The sequence below is a fragment of the Paroedura picta genome, chromosome 18, assembly GCF_049243985.1.
Source record: "Paroedura picta isolate Pp20150507F chromosome 18, Ppicta_v3.0, whole genome shotgun sequence".
NCBI classification, from domain to species: Eukaryota; Metazoa; Chordata; class Lepidosauria; order Squamata; family Gekkonidae; genus Paroedura; species Paroedura picta.
In genome coordinates, this window is record NC_135386.1 from 5,187,110 (window position 1) to 5,197,814 (window position 10,705).

The following is a 10,705-nucleotide window of genomic DNA, read 5'->3' on the forward strand; positions in this document are numbered from 1 at the left end:
CATCGGAGCTCTCCCAAACGTGAGGCACAATTCTGGCTTGGGAAATTCCTGGAGATTTGGGGAGGGAACCTGGAAGAGCAGTTTGGAGAGTGGGGGGGGGGGGGGAGGCCAGCAGGGGTGTGATCCATAAAGCGTGCCCACCAAAGTTGTTCCCTCCTGCCAGAATTGGGGAAGCACTCCAGCCCCCACCTGGAGGTTGGCTACCAGCGTTTCTTCTAAGCGGTGTACGCAAGCATCCCCACCATGCAGGGTCTCACACTGCCAATTGAAAGACAGCAGCAGTTAAGAAGAAGATGAAGAAGAGTTGGGTCTTATATGCCGCTTTTCCCTACCCGAAGGAGGCTCAAAGCGGCTTACAGTCGCCTTCCCTTTCCTCTCCCCAGGGAAGAAATCACAGGGGACGCTGTTGGCAACTAATACTTGGTCTTTTTCAAAAACCAAAACATGGAACTTGAGCCTCACAAGCTCTCAATGCATGTTAGATTGCTGGCGTGCCAATAGTTTGGTAGGGAGCGGCCTGGCTGAAGGAGTACTGCCCTGAGGACGCTGTTTTCTGGGAAGGGGACCGCAGTTGCCTGTCTCTGCACACCAACCCTGGGATTCCCATCCCAGTAATAACCAGGGCCTTAGCTTCCAAGATCTGGCAACAGCCAGCTAGGCTGGGCCATTCAGGTCTGGTCAATTAAGTCATTGGAATTAGTTTGGATGCAATTGTATTATGCGATCAGAAAGAGCTGGACGGGATGCAATTGACGGAACGAATGGGGAAGAAGTGAATTAAATGGGTGCCAGGGCGAAGCTGCCTTTGGGCCGTAGCACGGACTAAGGGGCAGTCTTTAAAAAAGAAATGGCCCGGGCCCAGCGTTAAAGCCCCCCCCCCCAAAAAAAGGCGCGTGCGCATTGCTGGCTCGTGCTTGCCATCCGGCGGGTGGGTCAAAAGACTAAAGGCTTACCGGTTCTCCCATAACGCTTCCGGTTGTCGTGTGCGGGGGAAGAGTGGTGAAAAACCGCACAGGGACGTTTTATAAAATACGGATACATTTGGAAGGGTGAGAAGCTTGTTAAATGTTGTGGATGATATGGCTCTGGAATACCAGAACTCTGTTCCCATGAAGAAGCCGGGCTCCTCCGAAATTTAAAGCAGCACACACTTCTGCAAATACAGATCGGAGGTTTCTCCTGTTGAATTCCTGCCTGCAGTCAAAATTAAAAGGCGCAGCAGTGCAATGGGCAAGTTTCCTTTCATTGCACGGATAGTGAAGAAGCAAGTGAGAGGGGTCAGGGTTTAAAACAGGAGCCCACGGGGACTTTAAACACCACCCAAACGTGCGTAAAACGAGCTGTAATTCCGCGGATCCCCAGGTCCCTCCTGGATTTAGGCAACCCTATGTCCTAGGAGATGCCCCGGCCCCACCTTTGCTGGATTAAATTTTGTGACATTTTTAAGATCTTCAAGTTCACATTTCCGCAACAGGATCAACACGGCTGCCCGCTTGCAAACATTACCCAGTTTAAACTCATCTAACAAAAACCGGAAGTATCTAGAAACATCTAGAAAGAAGTATCTAGAAAACCGGAAGTATCTAGAAACATTACCTCTTTGGTCTGGGGAAAAGCTGGCCCTTCTAGCCCGAAAAGGCGGACTCAGTGGTATTTCCAACTTGGCCGGAAATAGCTCCGGGCGGGCGGAAGCGGAGCTGCGGCGTCCCTGTCCTGCCGGTGGCTGCAACTTTGCCCGCGATGTTGTCTCTGGACTTCTTGGACGATGTTCGGCGGATGAATAAGCGGCAGGTGCGGCTGGAGGGGCTTGGGGAGGACCCGGGGCGGGGGTGCATGTTGCTCGCAGCGCTGAGCCCCCGGGAAGGGGAGGGGAGGGGTCTCTCCGGCAGCCCCCGCCCTTTTGCTATAGGGTTGCTAGCCCCGCCCGACGCCCATCTCGCCCTCGCCCTGACTGCGGCTCTTAACTTTTCAAAGTTTAGGCGCAAAGACACAGTTACGCACGAGAACTGTGGAGCCTCCATGTTCAGGGGTTGTATACCGTGGCCAGTGCATACATGCCCTGCTTTGTGAGTTTTCCGGGATAGGGTTCTGTGCCAAAGCTACCCCGTATTTTTTTTCCTACTCCTTGAAGATTCTTTCTTTCTTTCTTTCTTTCTTTCTTTCTTTCTTTCTTTCTTTCTTTCTTTCTTTCTTTCTTTCTTTCTTTCTTTCTTTCTTTCTTTCTTTCTTTCTTTCGAGTTCTAGTACTTTGGGGAGAGGGAAAAAGTGATCTTTTTCACTCCCCCCCCCCCCACACACACTGCATAATTCTATAAACCTGTCTCATGTTCCCCCTTAGTTGATCTCTTTTTAAACTGAAAAGTCCCAGATGCTTGAGCCTTTCCTCTTAGAGAAGGGGCTCCATCCCCTTCCTCCTCTTGGTTGCCCTCTTCTGTCCTTTCTCCATTTCTGCAGTGTCCGTTTGGAGAGGCAATGACCAGAACTGTATCGTGTTCCAAATGAGATTTAGACAGGGCCATAACAGTGCCTGGCTGGGACCTTTCTGTCTTGAGATTTAAACCTTTATTCCGAGTATAGCCGAAAAGCCCTGCTGTCTTAGGCCAAAGGTGCATCACAGCCAGTATCCCATTCCCCGATTCAAGGAATTATAGAAATCTGGTTGCTGAAACAGCAGAGGTGGAAGCATCCGTGGCTGAGGGAAGGTGCCGGGCGTCTGTCCATCTGTCTGTCTGTCTGTCTGTCTGTCCATCCTGGAAGAAGGAGCCTGTTGTGTTTTCCCAGCCAACCCCTCATCCCTGGACCCTCCTCTGCCCTCAGCTGTACTACCAGGTGCTGAACTTTGGGATGATCGTGTCCTCGGCGCTGATGATCTGGAAGGGGCTGATGGTGTTGACCGGCAGCGAGAGCCCCATCGTGGTCGTGCTGAGGTAAACAGTGCCGGAGATTAAACCAGGTGTCGGACCTCGGGGGGAGGGTGGGGGTGGCTCAGGCAGTGTGAGGTCTGGAACATCTCAGAGGTCCAAGACAGGGAGTCCAAACCTCGAGTCGTGTCTTCCAGCCCGAGGGTCTGGTCTTCTCCATAGTAGGGCTTGCAGATGGCAGCCGTGGCATACAGGGCCGTCGAGTCACAACGGTCTTATGGCGACCCCTAGTGGGGATTTCAAGACCAGTGACGTGCACAGGTGGTTTGCCGTTGCATGCCTCCACATAGTGACCCTGGACTTCCTTGGTGGTTTCCTGTCCAGATACTAACCAGGGCAGAGCCTGCAGGGCTTCCGAGATCCGATGATGAAGTCAGCCTGGGCCATCTAGGTCTGATGATGACACCGTCCTTAAGAATGTAAGAAGAGCCCTGCTGGGTCAGACCAGGGGTCCATCTAGTCCAGCCTCCTGTCTCTCCCAGGGGCCAACCAGTTCCCCAGAGGGCCAGCAACAGGGCAAAGAGGCTGAGGCCTTCCTAAGAACGTCAGAAGAGTCCTGCTGGATCAGACCAGGCCATCTAGTCCAGCCTCCTGTCTCACACAGGGGCCAACCAGCTTCTCTGGAGGGCCAACAACAGGCCAGAGAAGTTCTGTTCCTTTCCTAATTTTTTTTAAAGGGTTGTACAATTCTGTTCAGGTAGTGATGAATGCACTGCCCTTTCCCCCAGCAGTACTGTGGGAGCTGCTTTTCTTTCCCACTCCTTGAAAAGAAAAGACACCCCCCCCCCCCCCCGCTGCTCCTTGAAAACACCATTGTCAAGTTGAGAGGGGGATCGGGGCTTGAGTCCTGTCTGCCGCCTGTCAGGGCTTTGTTATCGGATGGTTCTTGTGTCAGCCGTGTCTCGGTGACACGAGCCTGCTGCCTGTGCTGCAAACAGGAAGCCAGCGGGCTGTCTCTCTCTCTCTCTCTCGTCTGCCTTTTTTCTTCCTCTGTTTGAATGTCAAGCTTACCTGGAGACTGCAGGCTCACCGCAGTGGTGCGGTGCTTAAAGTTCAATGTCTCTCCTTCTGCTGGATTTAATCGCTCCAAAATTTCAAAGGTGAAGGCTTCACAAGCATAAGTGAATGAGGCCAGCCTGGCCGTGGAAAGCTGGGAACAGAGTCAATCTCAGTAACTAACTGTAGCATGGCACTTAGAAAGTGGGAGGTCCCTGCTAGATCAGAGTCCTGAAGTCCTCTTAGAGACCAAGGGCTCCTCTGTTGTTCTTAGGAAGGCTGCAGCCTCTCTTGCACTGGTTGTCCACTGGTTGTCCACTGGGTGAGACAAGTGGCTGGACTGGATGGACCCCTGGTCTGACCCAGCAGGGCTCTTCTGAGGTGCTTAGGAAGGCCTCAGCCTCTCTGGCCTATTGTTGGCCCTCCAGAGGACTTGGGAGGCAAAATGTGTGAGACAAGATGCCATACCTGGTGGCCCACTGGTCTGATCTGGCAGGGCTCTGCTTCCCACCTTTTTACTGACAGCTGTTTTCGTCCTTCAGCGGCAGCATGGAGCCCGCCTTTCACAGGGGGGACCTCCTCTTCTTAACCAATCGCATCGAAGAGCCAATCAGAGTGGGTGAAATTGTGGTCTTCAGGATAGAAGGACGGGAGATCCCAATCGTTCACCGCGTGCTGAAAATCCACGAAAAGTACGTCTCCTGGTTTGTGGGGAGCGGATGGTTCCGCTGTCACCGGGTCACTTTCCCAGAAATAGCCAGTCACCCTGGCGGCACGGTCACCCTGCAACCAGGCAAATTGTGGATTGGATCTAGTGGTTCCCATCCAGTGAAGCCCATCTTGCATCCATGGGGGCTCCTTCTGTTGAAGGGAAGGTCTGCCAGTGGTCCGTGGGATCCAATACTCTGTGATTTGTTTGTGTGTGGTGCTTTGGCTGAATCTAGCTAGTGAAGGGCAGTTTTGTGGCCATGGCAGGTCTTAATAGCTGGCACCACATTGTTGGCATTATTCTTTCCTACGCTCCTTTTTCTGAGTGCATTTTCAAGAATTTGCCCTCTGCACACAGGCTTCCCCAGCCTCCTGTAGCAGCCATTTAGTGGCTGAGTCCCACACCGTGTGTCAGAATCCCAAGGGTGTCCACAGGTTGGGGACCCCATCGTGGCATGTCGAATTTGGTGGCACATTTGGCAAGGAGAGCCCCCAGTGGGCAAAAATCACTCACAGCTCTTCACTCCACTGCTGTTTGTGCCCGCCGCTGCCTTCTTATCCCTCTGGCTGTTGCATAGATCTGTAAACTACGGGGTGGCGACACCCCTAGAGAACATGGTGGCACAGAGCTTAGGAGGGAGAAACAAGCTGAGAGACTCCTGTGCCCCAGGAGCTGATCTGTGGTTTCTCCCCTCTGCCAGGCAAAACGGAGACATCAAATTTTTGACAAAGGGGGATAACAACGCTGTGGATGACCGAGGACTGTACAAGCAGGGGCAGCACTGGCTGGAGAAGAAAGATGTCGTGGGCAGAGCCAGAGGGTAAGTGAAGCGTCAGCAGCATGGGAGCACTTGGCTGGACTTTGTTTCTCACCATTGCACTGTAAAAGCGGTCCAGCAGTGGAATCGGGTGACGAGGGAGGCGGTGAGCTCCCCGTCTTTGGAAGATTTCCAGCGGCGGCTAGATGAAGGCTTGTCAGGGGTGCTCTGTGCTGATCCTGCCTTGAACAGGAGAGCCATTCCCACTGTATGATTCTGTTCTGTGAAATAAACCTTTCCTAACCCATCAGATTTGTATACCAAGGCACAATAAAAACCACCATGACGACAGTATCAAAATGGGCGACTTTGTTTTCCATTTTTGCAGATTCGTGCCATATATTGGAATAGTGACCATCTTGATGAACGATTATCCCAAATTCAAGGTATCGTTGCTCATTCTCCCCACCTTCCGCGTCCCTTTTCTCTTAGAAAATGAGTACTTTCCTTGGGAGAAAGTTTCACTGCGGAACGTTGCTTTGTGAGGTATATGGCACCTTCAGCAAAGCATCCCAAGTTATGCCCTTAAAAGTTGTTGTGAGCCAAGCCTTCCTCTGGTATCTGAACATGGCAAGCTAAAGCAATCTCCAATAGTTTGAGAACCAAGCCTGAAGTTTTGTTTAACTCCGAGCCAGAAGAGTTGTTTTTTATACTCCCCTTTTCACTACCCGAAGGAATCTCAAAGCGCCTTAAGATCGCCTTCCCTTCCTCTCCACACAACAGGCACCCTGTGAGGCAGGTGGGGCGGAGAAAGCTCTGGGAGAACTGTGATTGGCTCAAGGTCACCCGGCAGACCTCATGTGTCTCAGTGGCTTGCAATTGCTTTCCCTTCCTCCCCCCCCCCCACAACAGGTGCCTTTTGAGGAAGTGGGACTGAGAGAGCTCTAAGAGAACTGACTGGCCCAAGGTCACACAGCATGTGGAGGAGGGAGGAATTGAACCCGGTTCTCCAGATTAGAGACTGTTGCTCTTACCCACAACACCATGCTGGCTCTCCTTGTCACCTTCTCCACAAGTATGCCACAAATCACAGACCTTAAGCCAAGCTTGACAGCTGATTTCAGAGGTGTTCCCAGATACAGAGCATGAGGTTTGAGCAGGGCATCTTACGTAGAACTAGAATGTTAAGAGATTGCATGGTTGTGAACTCAAGCTTTAAGTCAGGCCTTACGACTTGCATCCGATAGATTTGGGGCGGGCAGCCGTGTTGCTGAAGCAGCAGAACAAAGTTTGAGCCAAGTGGCACCTTTGAAGGCAACCAAGTTGAATTCTGGGTACAAGCTTTCGTGTGCACGCAGTGCCCGAAACCCACTTATTCCGTGACTCCTGCCCCGTCCGTGGCTGCTGTTGCAGTCCGTGGCTTGTGGACCCTTGAAATATCCCGCCAGTGTTTCTAATGCTTTCTGATGGCCTCTCTCTTTTTCCCTAGTACACCGTCCTCTTTCTGCTGGGCTTGTTCGTGCTGGTTCATCGAGAGTAGCTCAGCCGCCCCGGAGGCCGCGCCAAGATGCCAAGTAGCCAGTGGGGTGTGACGTGTGTACGTTTCGCTGCTTATTAACCGAATTGGATTTGGCTTCTGGTTTTGTTTTTCTACTGCTGTGTGATGAGAAGGTGGATCTCCTCTCTCCCCCCCCCCCCCCAGTATTTTGAACCGGTTTGTCATATTTTAGCATTTTTGTACATCGAGTGAATTTTTATATTAAAAGTTTGAAGTCAGAGGAGCCCGTCCTGTGTATCTTTCTCAGCTCAGAGATTCCTGGTTCCCCCACTGATCACAGAAAGATCTGCCGGAATATGATTCTGACGGTGCCAGAGATGACAGAATACAAGAGAAGCATCCGAATGAATGAATGAATGAATGGGGAGGGAGGGAGGAAGGAAGGAAGGAAGGAAGGAAGGAAGGGAAGGAAGGAAGGAAGGAGGGAAGGAGGGAAGGAAGGAAGGAAGGAAGGAAGGAAGGAAGGAAGGAAGGGAAGGAAGGAAGGAAGGAAGGGAAGGAAGGAAAGGAAGGAAGGAAGGAAGGAAGGAAGGAAGGAAGGAAGGAAGGAAGGAAAGGTCTGGTGTACATAGGTGCCGTCAGTTCGCAAATTACTTTCAAGACAAGTGAGAAGCAGAGATGGTTTACCATTGCCTTCCTTTACAAAGCCTTCCTTGGTGGTCTCCTATCCAAGTACTGATGCTGTTGAGCTTTTCCCATCAAGGGGGTTTTAATGTAAAGGAAAAGCAGAGATGGTTTGCTTTGGATTTCCTCTGCAGAGCCTCTCCTGGTGGTCTCCCTTCCAAGAACTAGCCCTGTTTAACCCCAGTGGGGCCAGAACTCTAAAAAGCCTTCCCGTGGTTGCCCCTCCGCCAACCACCAAGAATACAGAGCATCACTACCCCAGATTTAAGAAGCCATGTTGGATCAGGCCAATAGCCAACCCAGTCCAACACTCTGTGTCACACAGGGGCCAAAACCCAGGGGCCATCAGGAGGTCCACCAGCAGGGCAAGAACTCCACAATCCCCCCACTGTTGTCCTCCAAGCACCAAGACAGAGAATCACTGCCCTGGGTGTAAGAATATGAAAGCAGCCATGTTGGATCAGACCAACATTATGCCATCTAGTCCAACATTTTGTCACACAGTGCCCGAAACCCAGATGCTATCACGAGATCCAACAATGGGGCCAGAGCTCTAAATGTCCTCCCACTGTGGGCCCCCACAAGCACCAAAAGGACAGCTTCGCTGCTCCAGACAGAGTGTTCCATCAATACCTTGGGGCTCATAGCAACTGTTGAACAGGAGACCTTCTGCACGCCAAGCAGGTGCTCTGCCTGAGGCTCCAGGGACCCACTGCCCAAGCCACAACTCGCTAGACGGACCACTGACTGAATTCTAGCGGGCACCTTGAAATGAGCTACACTCTGTCAGAGCGTCTTCCTGTTCTGCCTGTTTCTCGGGAAAGAGTCTCTGTCTCATTCCCATCCTCCCGGCAGCCAATGAATATAAAACTGCCTTCTCAGTCACGCATTTTTCATCATCAGCCTATCGATCCGTTCTCCTGTTGGTCCTTGCTGTTCCAGACAACCGGAGCCGTTCAGGGACGGGATTCTATCCTAGTTGACTTGCTACGGCAGCCACCCGGATAGGAGCCGGAGATGCCTCCTTGCCAGTAACCTGACTCCTGCCGGAGGGGCCTCGCACCTGCTTCGGTGTGGTTAGCACAGCCACGGCCTCCCTGCAGGAGCTTCCGCAGTTTCTAACACAACTGCCTGTTGCGCGTCACAGCCTGTTGCGTTTCGTCTGTCCCCCATCTGTCAACTGCCTTGGCTGTGCTTTTCCAAAGAGTGTAATGTTGCGGTCAAAATATTGCTCAGGGGAGGGGACTCTCCCTGGCCAGCACTGCAGAAGGCCTGCTTCGGGGCCTTACGAGAAAAATCGGGGTCTGACTGTGAGCTTGCAGAGCAGCCTTAAGTCGGCAGAGGTGCTCCTGTATTCCCCAGGGTGTCTGGCGAAGAAGGACTGGACGACAGCCAGGACAATTTTCACAGAAGGCGATTTAAGTTAAGAGGCTCCAAAGAGGACATGCAGATACATGCCTAACTGTAGCCATCAATAAATCCATCCCTGGCTGATGTAAATAACTAAAGGAACAGGGTTTACAAGCAAGGAGAGTGGCAGACAGAATTATAAGTGGAAGGAAGGAAGGATAGGATAGAGAGTGGGCAGATGGAAAATTCGATAGGAAGGAAGGTAAGAGAAGAAGAAGAGTTGGTTCTTATATGCTGCTTTTCTCTACCCGAAGGAGTCTCAAAGCGGCTTATAGTTGCCTTCCCTTTCCTCTCTCCACAACAGACACTCTGTGAGGTGGGTGAGGCTGAGAGAGCCCTGATATTCCTGCTCGGTCAGAACAGCTTTATCAGGGCTGTGGCTGGCCCAAGGTCACCCAGCTGACTGCATGTGTGGAAGCGCAGAATCCAGAGGAACTGACCTCTGTAGTCTGGAGGTGAGTTCGTAATTACAGGGGATCCCAGTCCCAGGTTATGCAGCTCTGTATACTGGATATCCTTTCTGGAGGGAGGATTGACAAAAACCAAGCAGCTCATAGATTCATGGAGGCAACATCAGAGGAAGGCCTTGGCCTCTCCAGCCTGTTGCTGGACCTCCAGAGGCACTGGTAGGCCCCTGTGTAAAACAGGAGGCTGGACTAGATGGGCCACTGCTTTGATCCATGAGGGCTCTTCTGGTGTTCCTGTGTCCCAGAAAGCAAACTTTGCTGACTGACAGACTTCACAGATCTAACTGGGTTAAGAACTAAATTTCACTTCTTGCCCCATAAGTCCCATAAAGGGACCGATTCACAGTCAGCCCTTTGCCTTATTCAGAACTGTGGGTGCCTCTCAGCCCTTCAATTTCCTCATCCCCAGCTGGATAAAGAACTGGTCGACCCTCCCCTAAGGCTCTGCACTCCATTTGTGACAATCATTCCAATGGGAGCAGCTGTGCCAAAAATAACCCCCTTCCTTTCCAACCGTATGACATAGCTCCATCCCTATGCAAAATAGGGGAAGGGCCCAAACCTGGCATTCAGAGTGCAGTCCTTATGCCCTTCTGAATCCAGCGTAACTATAAGACTGCACTGGGAGGGTGGGGGTGAAATAATCAGAAGCCAGGAGGAGAAATATGGTAATCTCTTTCTGTCCTGAAAGTCACACTTCTTTGGCAAAAGAACTTCAGAAAGAGCCCTGCAGCATTAAATGGCTGAATCAGTATCTATTAAGACCTTTTATATTATCTCCTGCCTTGGCTTCAACAAGGGGAGGGGGGAAATAATAGGGATTCTCACCCTGTGTAGGTGTTAATTAGCTTAGCAAAAACTACTGAAGGGTGCCTGCATTTTATTCCCTGGATCTGGTCTATAATTTTTCTTTCTGCATTTCCTTAGCACTGCTTTTCTGCTTGTCATATTCCTACAAGAAAGGACTGCAGAGAGTGAATCCACTCATTGCTTCTGGGTCAGCGTGCGGTTAGACTTTGAGGTGCCACAAGATGCCTGTTTTTTTTTTTGCAGGCCAGCCCAAAAACATGTTGCCATATCTACTCAGGCTGGGGTCCCCAGCATGGTGTTCAGCGGCACCACAGTGAGAGAGAGAGGCATCTTGGTGTAGTCGTTATGAGCTCAGACTTCTAATCAGGCACGTTGGGTTGGATTCCCCACTCCTCCTCTGCATGCAGCCAGCTGGGTAACCTTGGGCTCGCCACGGCACTGATAGAACTGTTC

The 10,705-nt window shown here is 51.5% G+C and overlaps 1 protein-coding gene across 2 annotated transcripts; it reads left to right on the forward strand.

Annotated features, from left to right (window-relative positions):
• The first annotated feature begins 1,620 nt into the window (after positions 1 to 1,620).
• On the forward strand, positions 1,621 to 7,159 carry SEC11A (SEC11 homolog A, signal peptidase complex subunit). 2 transcript variants are annotated; one of them, XM_077317736.1, is made up of 6 exons: positions 1,621 to 1,791; positions 2,818 to 2,927; positions 4,460 to 4,609; positions 5,327 to 5,446; positions 5,772 to 5,829; positions 6,873 to 7,159. In XM_077317736.1, exons 1-6 carry the CDS (start codon positions 1,741 to 1,743, stop codon positions 6,921 to 6,923), a joined length of 540 nt encoding a protein of 179 aa, XP_077173851.1. In that variant the 5' UTR covers positions 1,621 to 1,740; the 3' UTR covers positions 6,924 to 7,159. The 2 variants fall into 2 exon arrangements, with proteins under 2 accessions (XP_077173851.1, XP_077173850.1); XM_077317735.1 differs by having other exon boundaries at positions 1,662 to 1,791; positions 2,782 to 2,927.
• Positions 7,160 to 10,705: the final 3,546 nt, after the last annotated feature.